Here is a 17142-nt window from a genome sequence, read left to right as displayed (position 1 = left end):
GCACCTGGTCTCTGCCTTCCCATCCTCCAGATACATTCATCTTGTTCCAGCCACTCAACCTGAGCTGGCCAAGACAGTGTGGGACTGACCCAGGAGCCAAAATCCAGCCAGGCCTTCAAGGGAGAAGCTGCTAATAGTATTGAAAGTTTGTGGGAGGGTTTGATGGAAGTATTGTTCACTTGCTAGGTCAGAAAGCATAGTAAAGTTCTGGCAGAAACAGTCAGGTGTGGGTTCTGTTTTTTTTTTTTTTTGGCAGAGCCTCAAGCTGTCGCCCTGGGTAGAGTGCTGTGGAATCACAGCTCACAGCAACCTCCAACTCCTGGGCTCAAGCGACTCTCGCAGTGCCTCTGCCTCCCAAGTAGCTGGGTCTATAGGTGCCTGCCACAACACCCAGCTATTTTTTGGTTGCAGCCGTCATTGTTGTTTGGCGGGCCCAGGCTAGATTCGAACTCGCCAGCTTAGGTGTATGCGGCTGGTGCCTTAGCTGCTTGAGGTTCTGGGGTTCTGGGGTTTTAAGATGTTTTTGATGCTCTTCATTTTCTCCTGAATGGAGAAAAGAATGTTTTTAAATACTATTTTTCCTCAGAACTTGGCTGCAGTCTGCAACATGTGGAGTGGGCTTCTTAAAACAGCAGGGCCCTTGACCCTGGGGCCAGGAGTTAGGTGGGGCCTGGGGTGATGCTCTCACGGCTAACCTGTGATCTGATCCAGGGCAGGTGCAGGGCAGGGCCTGACTGAAGAGGTGAAAGAAGGGGTGGGGACCAGGCTGTCTGGCTGAATGCTCCCATGAAGGGGCAACACACATTGAACTGCCTGGGCATGGGCCTAGGACTCCCATGGGTCTGTGAACACCTGTTCCAGGGCGTTGGCCCTGGTGAGTCCCCTGCCTGGATGCTTTTTGGTGCCACAGGTCAGCTCTTCCTGCTCACTCAGCCATCCATCTTCCAGCTTCTGTGTTTTGAAGCCGGCTGTGGATGGAGTCATCCATAGCTGGCTTCGAGACATAGTCATCTCAATCTCAGCCTGGTTTATTCCTTAGTTTGCTGTTGATCAGAGCCCTGACCTGGAGGGCAGAGAGGCGCCCTTGCCAGTGACCGCACCCCTTCATCCCTGCAGCCCAGAGCCCCGCCCACAACACTACTCCTCCCAGGTCTTCCCCTGGGATCAGAGGGCATGTGTCCCTCCGCTTCGGAAGGCTCTAGCACACCGATGGGCATTTCCTCCCAGCTCCGTGGTCATCAGCCCTCCCCTGGCGGTGCCCTACCTGTTGCCCTCTGCCTCCCCCCACCGTGCTCCGCTGCCTGAGCCCTGCCTCGGATGCGGGCCTGCCTCCAGAACCCCTGAGGGCCCGCAGGGACCACGTGGCTCGCCTAGGAAGCCCTTTGGCTGAGGCTGCCCAGTGCGGCCACGTGGACTCCAGTCCACGGTTACGTCACTCAAAGCGTTGCCAGGCGTGGTGGCAGGGTGACCTCGTGGACGCGGCCCCTGTCTCCAGCACCACCTGGAGAAGATATAAAGCTATTTGTGCTGGGCGGTCCCTCCAGAGAGCCCCGCGGCATCCCGAGGGGCCGCTATGGCCAGGTCCAGGAGAACTGGGGGCGGGGCGGGGGAAGGGTCTTTGAGGAGGCCGTGTGAGGGTTGCGACAAATAGCTCCGGACCTCCCTGCTGGCGGGCAACCACAGTCGCGTCAACTGTCCGCGGCCGACCTGCCCTGGGGACCGTGACGCTCTTGCCGGGACGTGCCCGCAGCGTAAGTTCCACGACCTGAGACTCCGCAGACCAAGCCGCCAACGCGCCGCGCCTGGTCCGCACGAACTCTGCCTCCTGGGGACGCCCCAGCCACAGGGACGCGTATCTCTGGGTGTCTCCGCGCAACCAGGAGCTGTGCGGGAGATCGCGACCCGCGTGGGAGGCGGCCCTCTGCGCAGCCGCGCGCCTGGGCGCCGCAGGGCAAGTGCCTCGGGTTTGGTGTCCCGAGGCCCAGTCGGGGAAATGTGGGCCGGCTGCAGCCTGGGCGGTCAGGGGCAGAGTCCACGCAAACCACACCAGGCCCGCCCTGGTGGGCCAGCCTTTCGAACCTTGCCTCGGTGCACCCAGCCTCTCCCCACCGCCCCGCCTTTTCTTTTGGCTCCACCCCGTGGCTACGCCTGCGCAGTGGGGCGGGGGCAATAGGCATCTTGGCTGTCCAGGCAGACCTGCCGCGGTGCCGGTCGCCTCCAGTGCGCTGCTGCCTCCAGCGCGCCCGCCCGAGCTCGGGCGGCTCCGGCTGGGATGGCGGCGGCGGCCGAGCCCGGGGCCCGCCCCTGGCTGGGCGGCAGCGCCCCGCGGCCCAGAAGCCCGGTCTGCAGCCCAGTACTGGGCGGCGAAGGCCGCGCGCGCCCGGGGTTGGGGCCGGGCCGAAGCGGGCGGGCGTCAGACCCCGGGGTCCCGCGGCCTCGCAGGGCCACAGCTTCCGGAAGGTGACGCTCACCAAGCCCACCTTCTGCCATCTCTGCTCGGACTTCATCTGGGGGCTGGCCGGCTTCCTGTGCGATGGTGAGCGCCCGGCCGGAGCCCTCCCGAGGAGGGGTGGGCTCAGCCCAGGACGCGCGCCACCGCGCGCGCCGGGGTCAAGTTCCCTGACTCCCACCCTAACCCGTGATCCGGGTTCTTCCACCTCGGAGCGCGCCCCTCTCCCTGAGCTCCACTCTGCCGGCGGCGGCCTCCCCAGTACAGGCCTCCCCTCCCGCTGGCACTGAGAGGGTGCAGCTCTTTCAGAGGTGGGGGCTTGTGTCCCATGCAGGGCTGCGGTTGGAATTCGGGGGCTGTATGCGGCAAGGTGTGCTGGGGACAGTTGCGGTGGCTGAAGCCAGCTGCCCTCTCCTGGCGCTAGAGCAGCAGTTGTGGCCACGCAGGACTGGCCTGGGGCCTGGCCCTGGTTTCCCACGTGCGGCACCTCAGCTGCTTAGGAGACAGGGCTGGGGTGAAGTGCCCTACCCTTCTGGCTCCCTGGTGCTTCCAGGGTTGGCGCTTTTCTTTTCTTTTCTTTTTTTTTTTTTGACAGAGTCTCACTTTGTCACCCTTGGTAGAGTGCTGTTGAGTCATAGCTCAACAGCAACCTCAAACTCTTGGGCTAAAGCAGTTGTCTTGCCTCAGCCTCCCTAGTAGCTGGGACTACAGGCACCTGCCACAACGACTGGCTGGTTTGTTTGTTTGTTTTTGTTTTTAGCAGGCCTGGGCCAGGTTTGAACCCACCAGCCCTGGAGCCTGTGGCCAGCGCCCTAACTGAGCTACAGATGCCTCCTGGGGCTGGCTCTTTTCTGGTCCTCCGTCCTGTAAGCAGGCGGGCCCTGGAGACCACAGAACAGCTTCTGTGGAGGGAGGCTGGGACAGGGTCAGGTGTTTGTGTAGATCGTAAGGATGCTGGACACCAACTGTCCTGGCCTGTGGTAGGAAGTAGGGGAGTGCTAAGGAGGCAGGCCTTTGCTCTGGGGACAGCCAGGGCCTGCAGAGGAGGCTGGGCCTCTCACACAAAAGGAATGTTTCTGCCGTGGACATGACACAGTCCCTCTGACACCCAGGGCTGCACGAGGTGGCCTGCCCCACTGGCATGATGTGATCAGGTTTCTCGGTGGGATCATAGACCTTGCATTGCCTTGCATGCCCCCCAGGAGTGCCAGGGGGTCCCCTGAGGCAGAAGATGTGCAGGTGAAGCCTGAATCAGCTTCAGCTCTGAGGCTACACCAGTATTTATCAACCTTTTTTTTAATCTCACAGCACGCTTAAACCTATAGTTAAACTTCCATGGCATACTTAAATTATGTTGATCAATAAGGGCGTTAAAAAAAAAAGAATATCCTCACTATCCTTTGAACTTCTTTCAAAAAAAAATTAATGATCTTTAAAATTTTTTATGCACACCAGTTGAAAATCACTGGGATAAACCATTGGATTTCACACACAGGGTGAAAGGTATAGAAGATAGTCTGAGGCTAGGCTCCAGGTCCCCTTCATAGGTGTGACCTGCAGGTGGGGCTCTGGAGCCCTGAGCATCCTCCTGGGACAAAGCAGCTCACTGAATGAGGCTGGCAGGATGCCTGGGAAGGCCCTGGCAGGGCTGTGGGCTGAGGGGGAGGCTGGGCAGTGTCCCCTGCAGTTGCTATCCCTGCAGCTCTCGTCTTGTCTCCCTATTTCTCCTTGAACCAGCCTTCTGAAAATTGTCTCTAGAGCAGCCCATGAAGAACTTCTGTGTGCCCTCTTCTAGGGACTGGGGTGTTTGGGGCCACGGCAGGGAGGGGTGTGCACTGAGACTGAGGGCCTTCTGGAAGAGCTGCCTGTCCCCAGACCAGACTGCCTCGAGGCTCCGTGGTCAGTCTTCACCCATGGCTGTCTCGATGGGTGTGTCCTGCCCACTCCCAGCCACTGCAGCCTCAACCTTCCTGTCATCCCTACCTTGTGGGGTCCAGATCCCTCCCCAACTCTGTGTCTGTCTCCCAGCTGAGTGGCTACGGGAAGCTGGAGTTGGGTGTGTAGTTTGCTGCCCTCTTGGTCCTCCTGAGCGCTGCCCTGGGCCCCTTGCACACAGCAAATGCACAGTGCTCCTTGCCATGGGGGGCCCTGGGCTGTCTACCTCCTGCTGTCTGGAGCCCTCACTTGGCTGGCTTGCCCGCCTGCCTTCAGTGGCTTTGGGTTTCAAGTGCAGCGTACAGCTGTTTGGGTGGAGTGAGGGAAGAGTGCCCCTGGGGGAGCTGGTCTCTACAGAGATGCAGGAGCTTGCAAGGCCCCTGCCCTTCTGGTGAGCCCCAAGACTGCAGAGACAGGAAAGCTTAGCCTGTGTAAGAGGTGAAGGGCTGCAGTCAGAACAGTCACGGCCACCCAGGCCACGGTTTCTCAGATGAGGGAGGGGAACTTGGAGGAGCACAGTGCGTGGGGCTGCCTAATGGGTTGGCGGGAATTGGCTTAGTGGTCCTACTGGCCTTCTTGGGTGGGACAGGGCCCACTTACGGACTCCTATTCCCATAGTCTGCAACTTCATGTCCCATGAGAAGTGTCTGAAGCATGTGAAGACCCCATGTACCAGTGTTGCACCCAGCCTGGTCTGGGTGAGTATGGGGTGGGGGTGCCACATCTGCTGAGAGGGTGGGGGCTGTTGGCCCTGAGGGGCAGAGGCACTGAAACCTGGTCTGTCTTCCTGCTGTCAGGCTTTCATTATGCAGTTAAAACAGAAGGGTTGGAAAACTGCTCAGGATTAAAAGGAATCAGCTGTTCATGCACCTAGTGCCATGGATGGGCCTCCAGGGGGCTGTGCTGAGAAAAGCCGATACCAAAGGGCACACACTGAGCGACATAAAATGTTCTGGAAATATAACTGGATAAGGAAGTGGCTGTAGCTATGAAAGAGCAGTAGAGGGAAGGATGGAGTTTTCTGCGTCTTCACTGCCTGTGAGCACTGTGGCTATGATGCTACTTTTGCATGATGCTACCTGGGGGAACTGAGCCAAGGGTGTGAAAGAGCTCCATCATTTCTTACAGGTGAAGTGAGCTTACATGGATCTCAGAACCCCAGAACCTCAAGCAGCTAAGGCACCAGCCACATACACCTAAGCTGGTGAGTTCGAATCTAGCCTGGGCCCGCCAAACAACAATGACGGCTGCAACCAAAAAATAGCTGGGTGTTGTGGCAGGCACCTATAGACCCAGCTACTTGGGAGGCAGAGGCACTGCGAGAGTCGCTTGAGCCCAGGAGTTGGAGGTTGCTGTGAGCTGTGATTCCACAGCACTCTACCCAGGGCGACAGCTTGAGGCTCTGCCAAAAAAAAAAAAAAACAGAACCCACACCTGACTGTTTCTGCCAGAACTTTACTATGCTTTCTGACCTAGCAAGTGAACAATACTTCCATCAAACCCTCCCACAAACTTTCAATACTATTAGCAGCTTCTCCCTTGAAGGCCTGGCTGGATTTTGGCTCCTGGGTCAGTCCCACACTGTCTTGGCCAGCTCAGGTTGAGTGGCTGGAACAAGATGAATGTATCTGGAGGATGGGAAGGCAGAGACCAGGTGCAGGCATGGTCAGGTTCTGGGGAGTGCTCTCTTCCCTCTCTGCTACCCTAAGAAGATGCTAGCCACCATGCTGAGGTCAAACCACTCTGGTAAAATTGTGTCCCCCAAAACATTATGTCATATGTTGCAGTCCTAGCCGCTGCACCTCAGAATGTGACTTTATTTGGAGATTTTTTTTTTTTTTTGGATAGACAAGAGTCTCACTGTACCATTCTCCAGTAGAGTGCCACGACGTCACACAGCTCACAGCAACCTCCAGCTCTTGGGCTTACGTGATTCTCTTGCCTCAGCCTCCCAAGTAGCAGAGACTACAGGCACCCACCACAATGCCCAGCTATTTGTTTTGTTGTTGTTGTAATTGTCATTGTTGTTTGGCAGGCTCAGGCTGGGTTCAAACCCGCCAGCTCTGGTGTATGTGGCTAGTGCCCTAGCTGCTAAGCTATGGGCACCGAGCCAGGAGATAGGGTCTTTATAGAAGTGATCAAGTTAAAATGAGATCTTTATGGTGGGCCTTAATTCACTATAATGGTATTCTCATAAAAAGGGGAAATTTGGGGGCAGCACCTGTGGCTCAAAGGAGTAGGGTGCCGGCCCCATATGCCAGAGGTGGTGGGTTCAAACCCAGCCCCGGCCAAAAACTGCAAAAAAAAAAAAAAAAAAAAAAAGGTGGGGGGGATTTTGACCCAGATGTGCACAGGGAGAGCAAGTGTGGAGATGAAGGCAGAGGCCTGGGCGAGGCTTCTCCAAATCCATGAGCTGGCAAAGCCTGGGACAGTTTCCCTCATAGCCTCAGGAGGGACCAGCCCTGGCCACACCTTGGCCTCAGACTTCCAGTGTCCAGAACTTCAAGATGATGAATTACTACTGCTTAAGCCACCCATTCTGGGGCACTTTGTCATGACAACCCTCAGAAACTCTCAGGCACATGGACTGTTCCAGCCTGTGCTGAGTGGCACAGGTGAGGGCAGAGTCTGCAGCACTTGGTCACTGCCTTCTCTCGCTTGACCTTTTGTTTTGAGCTCTACGGACCAGTCTCTTCCACTGCTGCTGCAAATCGAACTGCACACCCATTGCTGCTATTTTGTTATAGGTACATACTATAGTTTATTTATGCTATTGGGGCTTTTTGTTTGTTTTGTTTTGAGACAGAGTCTCTCCCAGGCTGGAGTACAATGGCATCATCACAACTCACTGCAGCCTCAAAATCCTTAGCTCAAGCGATCCTCCTCCCTCAGCCTCCCAAGTAGCTGGGACTACAGGTACCTGACACACCTGGCTGATTTTTCTTTCTTTCTTTTTTTTTTTTTTTAGAGCTAGAGTCTTGCTGTGTTGTCCAGGCTGGTTGTGAACTCCTAAACACAGGTGATCTTCCCACCTCAGCCTCCCAGAGTACAGGGATTACATGTGTGAATCACTGTACCTGGCCTATTTACCCTATTGCTAATGGGCTTGGGAATTTACTGCCAGATATTGGCTATTGTAAATAATGCTTCCTAAATATTCTTGTCCTTGTGTTTGGACACCACATGCACATATATCCGCAGGTCTGGTGGAATAAACCACTGTGTCACAGGACGTGCTTTGTTCCCCTTTAGAAGATAATCCCAAACATTTTTTTTTTTTCAAAAATCTACACAAAAATAAAAATTCATACTCCCATCAGAAATGTAGGAAACTTCAGAAGGCTGAGGCATGAGGATCACTTGATTCCAGGAGTTTGAGGTTGCTGTGAGGTTTATGATATGACAACATTCTACCCAGTGCGGCAGACTGAGACTCTGTCTCAAAAAAAAAATAAATAAATAAATAAAAAGAGAGAAAGAAAAGAAAAGAAGTGAAATGTAGGAAACTTCATTCCACTGCACATTTTTGCAAACCCTGGACACCAACAGTCTCACAATTTCAGCCGTTCTTGGAGGGGTGCAGAGATATCTCAGTGTGGTTTTGACTCATCTGATAGAAAGGGAGGCTTACAGCTGGTCACACATTTGTCTGCCATTTGCAGTTTTTTTTTTTTTTTTTTAATTGAGACAGAGTCTTAGTTACCCTAGGGTAGAATGCCATGGTGTCATAGCTCACAGCAACCTCAAACTCTTGGGCTCAAGTATCCTCTTGTCTCAGCCCAAGAGGATCTTGTTCTGGCTGGGACTATAGGCGCAACACCAGAATCCCCAGCTATTTTTTCTATTTTCAAGTAGAGATGGGGTCTTGTTCTTGCTCAGGCTGTTCTCCAACTCCTGAGCTCAGGTGACCCAACAGAGTGCCTCACAGAGTGCTAGGATTATAGGCATGAGACAGTTCTTGTGAGTCTCTGTTAAATGTCTTGACCATTTTTCTATCTAATTTCTTGTTCTTATTGATTTGTGGGAATTTTTTTATGTATTCTGAATGTGATTCTTTTGTCAATTATAGTTGACACTCATTATTCAAGGTAGCTTTGCTATATACAGAATGACAGCCCATGTTCACTGTGATACTGCCCTGGACCATTGCTTTAGGGGATTACCAACTGGGTTCCTGCCAGGCTCTGCTCACATTTCTGGCACATGATCAATACATAATCTTGTTTTCTGTGTTTCTGTTTAAGGACACCTTATTCAACATATATTGACATGCACACACTTATATAAATATTATTGATTCATCAACACTGAGCTCACAACTAGCAGCACTACCACTCATGCCTGCATCACCTATGCATGTTTTCTCCCAGGCTCATCACAACCACTTGTACCTGGGGAACTGGACAGCACTCCAGCATTGGGATGGGGCCATTGCAGACAGCAAAACCACCAAAAGAAGCACAGAGATGCAAACTATGTGGCACCGAGAAGACCACAAAAAGCACGCTTGTTTACAGGAGAAGAGGAGGGAGAAAGCAGAGCTTGGCCTTGCTCCAGCCCAGCAGGGCATGTCAGCAGCTCAGAGCCGCCTCTGCCTGAGCATGTTCATGAATGACTTGTGGAGGCACTGGGAATGTTGATTTTGAGATTACAAACAAATTTAGCAAGTGGGTTAATTTGCAAATGCAGGATGTGGGGCAGCAGGCAGCAGCACCCTTCAGAGATGGCTTCTGCTTCTGGCATTTTAGCTGTCACCCCTGTCCAAATGACTAAGCCTAGGAAGGAGGCTTGTTTAACCTTCCACACTGACACCTCTGAGCCACTCAGGAATTTTGGGGGGTGGGGTCCTGGTTTGTTGCATGGTCCACTCCTCACAGGGCTCTGGGGCACCTCAGCCATAAAGCAGGTGGCCAGCTCTCTTCAAGACAAATGCAAAATAATTATTATAAAATTAGATAGTATTTATTCAGAATGAGAGAAGAAATCATAACAAATTAAACATTTAAAAACATTGACTACTGCCAGGCATGGGGGTGAATGCCTATAATCCTAGCACTCAGGGAGGCCGAGGCAGGTGAACTGCCTGAGCTCACATGTCCCATCTCTTAAAAAAAATAAAAATAGCCAGGCTTTGGCTCGGCGCCTGTGGCTCAAGCAGCTAAGGCGCCAGCCACATACACCTGAGCTGGTGGGTTCAAATCCAGCCCGGGCCGCCAAACAACAACGGCTGCAACCAAAAAATAGCCGGGCATTGTGGTGGGTGCCTGTAATCCCAGCTACTTGGGAGGTGGAGGCAGGAGAATTGCTTGAGTACAGGAGTTGGAGGTTGCTGTGAGCTGTGATGCCATAGCACTCTACCCAAGGTGACAGCTTGAGGCTCTGTCTCAAAAAAAAAAAAAAATAGCTGGGCTTTGTGGCAGGTATCTGTAATCTTAGCTACTTGGGAGTTTGAGACAAGAGAATTACTTGAGCCCAAGAGTTTGAGGTTGCTGTGAGCCATGACCCCATGATACTTTACCTGGGGGCAACAAAGTAAGATTCTGTCTCAAAAAAAAAAAAAAAAAAAAAAAAAAAAACAAGAAAAAAATTGACTAACAGCACAAAGGTCACAAAATCCAGAAAGTACCATAATTTTTGTCATAATGGCCTGCTACACACCATATTCTTTCATCTATATTTCCCATTGTCTCTGATTACAATTTTGCAATATAATTTTCCAAAGAAAAAGATAATTTAGTCTTTCTAGAAAAGCTGATTTAAAATAAAAAACAAGGTTGGGCTCAGTAGCTCACGCCTGTAATCCTAGCACTCTGGAGGCTGAGGAAGATGGATTGCTTGAGCTCACAAGTTCAAGACCAACCTGAGCAAAAGCGAGACCCCATCTCTACTAAAATAGAATAACTGAGGCAAGAGGATCACTTGAGTCTATGAGGTAGAGGTTGCTGTGAGCTATGATGCCACAGCACTCTACCCAGGGCAATAGCTTGAGACTATGTCTCCCTCCCCAACCCCCCAAATGAATAAAATAAAATAAAATAGTAGGACCTATTTTACAAGCTTGTGCTTGACAACTCATTACTGGTTACATCACAAATGGTGTTAAAACTGTTACCAAATTTGGAGCAAACAGTGTCAATTTTCTTTCCTCTATAAACTGGAGGCTTCAGGGTCTTGCATTTTTCCTCTGAGGGGACTTATCTAAAATGCCTTCTGTGGGGGATGGAGACAGTGGCTCACTCTTACAATCCCAGCACTCTGGGAGGCCAAGGCAGGAAGATCCCTTGAGCTCAGGAGTTCAAGACCTTAGCTTGAGCAAGAGCAAGACCCTGTCTGTACTAAAAATAGAAAAACTAGCCAGGCATTATAGTAGGCACCTGTAGTCCCAGCTACTTGGGAGACTGAGGTAGGAGAATCCCTTGAGGCCTGAGGTTGCTGTCAGCTGGGTTGACTCCACAGCACTCTACCCCAGGGTGACAGTGAGATTCTGTCTCAAACAATAATGATAATAATAATTTAAAAAATAAGAAAAATAAAAAAGCCTTTTGTGGTGAGCTTCACTAGCTCATGCTTCTGCCCCACAAGTGTGAGGGAGGGTTCTGTGTTATCGCGTTGATGTCAGCATTTCCCGTGACTCAGTCCCCTTCATGAGTTGCCAGGCGTGGAACTTTCTGGAAGCTACTCTCTGCCCCAGATGTGAGGAAGTGGCTGGGAAGGACATGAACAGACTCTGCTAATCCCAGCTGACATTCCCACAGCTGGGCTTCCCCTTGGCCAGGCCCCACAGTGCCAGCTGCTTCTCCAGTGCCTACCCATTACTGTAGGCACCCTCTCAGTTAGTGTCTTAGCTTGATGAATTTTACACAACTGTGTGGCCAGGCCAAGACTCCCTGGAATCCATCTCTTTTGTGGCCCAGCTGTGTCTCCGTGGTCCTTTGTCCATCTGTGCCAGCACTATGCTAGCTGCCTTTGTATTCTTGGTCTAGGATCACACAAGCCCTATTCATGTGCCGAGGAGTTGGAAGGCACGTTCCCTCTGTGGAGGCGAAGCACCTGCCCCTTCCTTCACATTTGAAGCCATTATTGGCAACCCATGATTCTGAAGCTTATCCTGAGATTAGTTTTAATCAGTCATGGGAAGGAGACAGACATGGACACAACTGCCTTTAGACAATTTATCATTTACATTTCCCAAGAGAAGGGGGCATGCGCACCACACCCCCACACCATGCAGGGCTGTAGGTGAAGCCCCAGTTTGGAGTGGGAGGGAAGGAACATGACCCAGAGCCTTTCTCAGGATGAGGCAGGGTAGAAACTCCTAAGTGTAGGACTGAAACAATTTCCCTCAACCCTGGCTTTAGAGGCAGTCCCTAATTGTCCCTCTCTCACCCTGGGGTGATTTAGAATGCATGGGGGTTAGACAAAGGAGATAGTGGGCTGTAGATTAGTTGGTTTATATCTAAAAGAGGGGCTGTTTTGCTGCCTCTAAGATTTAGCTAGCTGTGGGAGGAGCAGCCTGGCCTGGGTAAAGGCCCCAGTGCCAGCACATCAAGAATACAGAAGTAGCCCAGTATGGTGGCTCACATTCTTAATCCTAGCACTTCGGGAGGGCAAGGTGGGAGGATCACTTGAGCCCAGGAGTTTGAGACAAGCCTGGGGAAGAAGTAAGACCTCATTCCTAAAAAAAACAGAAAAATTAGCTGGGTAATGTGGCAGGTGCCTATAGTCTCAGTCACTTAGGAGGATCACTTGAATCTAGGAATTTGAGGTTGCTGTCAGCTAGGCTGATGCCATGGCACTCTGCCCAGGGCACAAAGTGAGAAGACCCTGTCTCTTATTTTTTTTATTATTAAATCATGGCTGTGTACATTAGTGCAATCAAGGGGTACAATGTGCTGGTTTCGTATACAATCTGAAATATTCTCATGATCCTGTCTATTAAACAACAACAAAAAAATCAGGCATGGTGGCTCACACCTGTAATCTTAGCACACTGGGAGGCCAAGGTGGGTGGATTGCCTGAGCTCACAAGTTCGAGACCACCAATCAGCAAGACCCCATCTTTAAAAAAAACCCAAAAACAAATAGCCAGGCATTGTGGTGAGTCCCTGTAGTCCCAGCTTCTTAGGAGGCTGAGGCAAGAAGATCACTTGAGCCCAGGAGTTTGAGGTTACTGTAAGCTGTGACACCATGGCACTCTTCCTGGGCAACAAGGTGAGAGACTCTGTCTCAAAAAAAAAAATAAATAAAAAGCTGGGAGTCGCCTGTGGCTCAGTGGGAAGGGCACCAGCCCCAAATACAGAGGGTGGCAGGTTCAAACCCGGCCCCGGCCAAATTGCAACAAAAAAATAGCCGGGCGTGTGGCAGGCGCCTGTAGTCCCAGCTGCTCTGGAGGCTGAAGCAAGAGAATCGCCCTGAGCCCAGGAGCTGGAAGTTGCTGTGAGCTGTGTGATGCCATGGCACTCTACTGAGGGTGACAAAGTGAGGCTCTGTCTCTAAAAAAGAAAGAAAAGAAAGAAAAAAGGTGAATTTTCCAGGTTTTGCTTTATATAACTTTTTTTTTTTTTATAGAGATAGAGTCTCACTTTATCACCCTCAGTGAGTGCCATGGCATCACACAGCTCACAGCAACCTCCAGCTCCTGGGCTCAGGGCGATTCTCTTGCTTCAGCCTCCAGAGCAGCTGGGACTACAGGCGCCTGCCACAACCCCCGGCTACTTTTTTGTTGCAGTTTGGCTGGGGCCAGGTTTGAACCCGCCACCCTTGGTATATGGGGCCAGCACCCTACCCACTGAACCACAGGCACTGCCCCTATATAAAATTTATGAAAGAAAAAAGTAAAAGAAAAAAAGAATATAGAAAATATGAAAATGGGCCAGACATGGTGCCTCACACCGGTAATCCTATAATCCTACAGTGATCTATGATGCCACAACAGCACTCCAGCCTGGGCAATTGAGTGAGACTTTGCCTCAAAAAAAGAAATAAAATAAAAGAAAAGAAAAGAAAGAAAGAAAAAGAAAAAAATAAAAAAAGAAAAAGAAACTGTCAATACAAAGGATAGACATAAAGAAAAAAAAGTTTTTACCCACTGAGATGGAAGCCAGGTTTTTTTTTGGATACAGAGTCTCACTATGTGGCCCTGGGTAGAGTGCTGTGGTGTCACAGCTCACATCAACCTCAAACTCTTGGACTTAAGCAACTCTCTTGCCTCAGCCTCCAAAGTAGCTGGGACTACAGGCACCTACCACAACACCCCACTATTTTTTTTTGTTGTTGTAGTTGTCATTGTTGTTTACCAGGCCCAGGCTGGGCTGGAACCTGCCAGCCCTGGTGCATGTGGCAGGTGCTCTAACCTCGGAGCTACAGGAGCTGAGCCTGGAAGCCAGGCTTTAATAGAAAAAAATCAAGATGTTTAAGAGGAAAACTAGGAGAAGGGCAGTGACTATGCTGGGGACAGGGGCACTGAGGGAGCTGCCTCACCACGCTGGGAAACCTCTCTCCAGTCTCTGCCCTAACATCTTTGCTGCCTTTGCACCTCTGGTGCTGCAGACTTCTGCCTCCCAAGTAGCTGGGACTACAATAGTTGCCACAACACCAGGCTATTTTTAGAGACAGGGTCACGCTCTGGCTTAGGCTGGTCTCCAACCTGTGAACTCAGGCAATCCACCGCCTAGGTCTCCCAGAGTGCTAGGATTTACAGGCATGAGCCACTGGGCCAACTTTTTTTTTTTTTTTTCAAAGTCTCAAGCTGTCGCCCCAGGTAGAGTGCTATGTTGTCATCATAGCTCACAGCAACCTCAAACTCTTGGGCTCAAATGATCTTCTTGCCTCAGTTTTTCTATTTTTAGTAAGACAGGGTCTCACTATTGCTCAGGCTGGTCTTCAAGTCGTGAGCTCAAGCAAACTACTGGCCTTGGGCTCCCAGCGTGCTAGGATTATAGGCGTGAGCCACTGTGCCTGGCCTTTTAGGGTTTGTTTTTAAGATGATTTATCCACTGCTTCAGTTGTTTTCTCTGGAGTGCTTGAACTGTGTGAGAGCCCACTGTTTCCAGAAAGAGAAATTTCTGTACTGTCATTTTCTTTTTCTTGGCTTTCCCTCCCTTTCTTATCTTAATTTTTTATTGATTTTTTTTCCATTAATTATTTGTACTAAATTTTCCCGTTCCTGCTGGTTTAAATTTATATACTCTACTTCTCATTTAAATGAATAATCATGATGTTTTTACTTTGCAATTTCCATGTAAGAAGACCTAATGTTAAACAATATCTTAATCCTTTCCCCTCAAATAAAAAAAGACCAAAATCACTGTAACTTTGATAACCGTCCTCACAATTTATGGGCTGTTATAGTCCAATATTTCAGTTTCTTTTCTCATTAGATAGTTACTTTCATCATTACTTTCTACAGTGTTGGCTTGCAGTCACATATCTATATTGGACTACAGTTGTCTCATGGTATTCTTTGAGTTTCATTCTAGGAGCTTCAAGGTCACCCAAATTCACAAACAGCTCTAGTCCCAAATATAAAATGACATAATATTTGCATTATTACCTGCACACACCCTCAATATAGTTTAAATCAGTGGTTCTCAACCTGTGAGTCATGACCCCTTTTTAACAATGAAAATACATTGCAGCAGTAGGAAGGTTGAGAACCACTGCTTTAAATCATCCCTAGATTACTTACAATATCCAATGAAAATGTAAATTACATACAATAGTTGTATTGTATTGAGATATGTATTATTTTTACTGTTGTATGATTTGTTTTGTTTTGTTGGAGATGGGGCCTAGCTCTGTTGCCCAGGCTGGAGTGAAGCGGCACAATCACAGCTCACTGCAGCCTCTACTTCCTGGGTCCAAGTGATCCTCCTGCTTCAGCCTCCAGAGTAGTTGGGACTACAGGTGTGCACCATGCCCTGATTTTTGTTTTTTCTTTTCTTTCTTTCTTTCTTTTTTTTTTTTCTGCAGTTTTTTTCTTTGGCTGGGGCCGAACCCGCCATCCCCGGTATATGAGGCCAGCGCCCTACTCCTTGAGCCACAGGTGCCGCCCCAGTTTCTCTGTTTTTATTTTTTTTTTATTAAATCATAACTGTATACATTGATATGATCATGGGGCATCATGCACTCGCTTCATAAACCATTTGACACATTTTTATCACAGTGGTTAACATAGCCTTTCCAGCGTTATCTCAGTTACTGTGCCAAAACATTTACATTCTACCTTTACCAAGTTTCGCAAATACCCCTGTAATATGCACCACAGGTGTGATCCCACCGATCCCCCTCCCTCTACCCACCCCCCTCCCTTTCCCACTTCCCCCTATTGTTAAGTTGTAGCTGGGTTATAGCTTTCACGTGAGAGTCCCAAATTAGTTTCATAGTAGGGCTGTTTACATTGGGTACTTTTTCTTCCATTCTTGAGATACTTTACTAAGAAGAATATGTTCCAGCTCCATCCATGTAAACATGAAAGAGGTAAAGTCTCCATCTTTCTTTAAGGCTGCATAGTATTCCATGGTATACATACACCACAATTTATTAATCCATTCGTGGATCGATGGGCACTTGGGCTTTTTCCATGACTTAGCTATTATGAATTGGGCTGCAATAAACATTCTGGTACAAATATCTTTGTTATGTTGTGATTTTTGGTCTTCTGGGTATATGCCCAGCAGAGGAATTACAGGATTGAATGGCAGATCTATTTTTAGATCTCTGAGAGTTCTCCATATATCTTTCCAAAAGGAATGTATTAATTTGCATTCCCACCAGCAGTGCAGAAGTGTTCCCTTTTCTCCGCATCTATGCCAACATCTCTGGTCTGAAAATGTTAACAAATGGAAAAACATACCATGCTCATGGCTGGGAAGAATCAACATTATCAAAATGTCCATACTACCCAAAGCAATATATAATTTCAACGCACTCCCTATTAAAGCTCCACTGTCGTATTTTAAAGATCTTGAAAAAACATTACTTCGTTTTATATGGAATCAGAAAAAACCTCGAATAGCCAAGACATTACTCAGAAATAAAAACAAAACAGGAGGAATCACACTACCAGACCTCAGACTTTACTACAAATTGATAGTGATCAAAACAGCAGGTATTGGCACAAAAACAGAGAAGTAGATGTCTGGAACAGAATAGAGAACCAAGAGATAAATCCAGCTACTTACCGCTATTTGATTTTTGACAAGCCAATTAAAAACATTCAGTGGGGAAAAGATTCCCTATTTAACAAATGGTGCTGGGTGAACTGGCTGGCAACCTGCAGAAGACTGAAATTAGACCCACACCTTTCACCATTAACTAAGATAGACTCTCATTGGATTAAAGATTTAAACTTAAGACATGAAACTATAAAAATACTAGAGGAGAATGCAGGGAAAACCCTTGAAGAAATTGGTCTGGGTGAGAATTTCATGAGGAGAACCCCCCGGGCAATTGAAGCAGCTTCAAAAATACACTACTGGGACTTGATCAAACTAAAAAGCTTCTGCACAGCTAAGAACACAGTAAGCAGAGCAAGCAGACAGCCCTCAGAATGGGAGAAGGTATTTGCAGGGTATATCTCTGACAAAGGTTTAATAACCAGAATCCACAGAGAACTCAAACGCATCAGCAAGAAAAAAACAAGGGATCCCATCGCAGGCTGGGCAAGGGATTTGAAGAGAAACTTCTCTGAAGAAGACAGGCGCACGGCCTTCAGACATATCAAAAAATGCTCATCATCTTTAATCATCAGAGAAATG

At 49.3% G+C, this 17142-nt stretch overlaps 1 protein-coding gene across 1 annotated transcript; it reads left to right on the top strand.

Moving 5' to 3' along the window:
* The first annotated feature begins 786 nt into the window (after positions 1–786).
* Positions 787–5506, top strand: LOC128574199 (translation initiation factor IF-2-like). The gene is made up of 5 exons (XM_053574848.1): positions 787–874; positions 1336–1581; positions 1757–2536; positions 5003–5082; positions 5182–5506. Exons 1-5 carry the CDS (start codon positions 787–789, stop codon positions 5230–5232), a joined length of 1245 nt encoding a protein of 414 aa, XP_053430823.1. The 3' UTR covers positions 5233–5506.
* Positions 5507–17142: the final 11636 nt, after the last annotated feature.

Source organism: Nycticebus coucang, chromosome 21 (genome assembly GCF_027406575.1).
Source record: "Nycticebus coucang isolate mNycCou1 chromosome 21, mNycCou1.pri, whole genome shotgun sequence".
Taxonomy (NCBI): Eukaryota; Metazoa; Chordata; class Mammalia; order Primates; family Lorisidae; genus Nycticebus; species Nycticebus coucang.
This window is presented reverse-complemented; position numbering and strand designations above follow the sequence as displayed.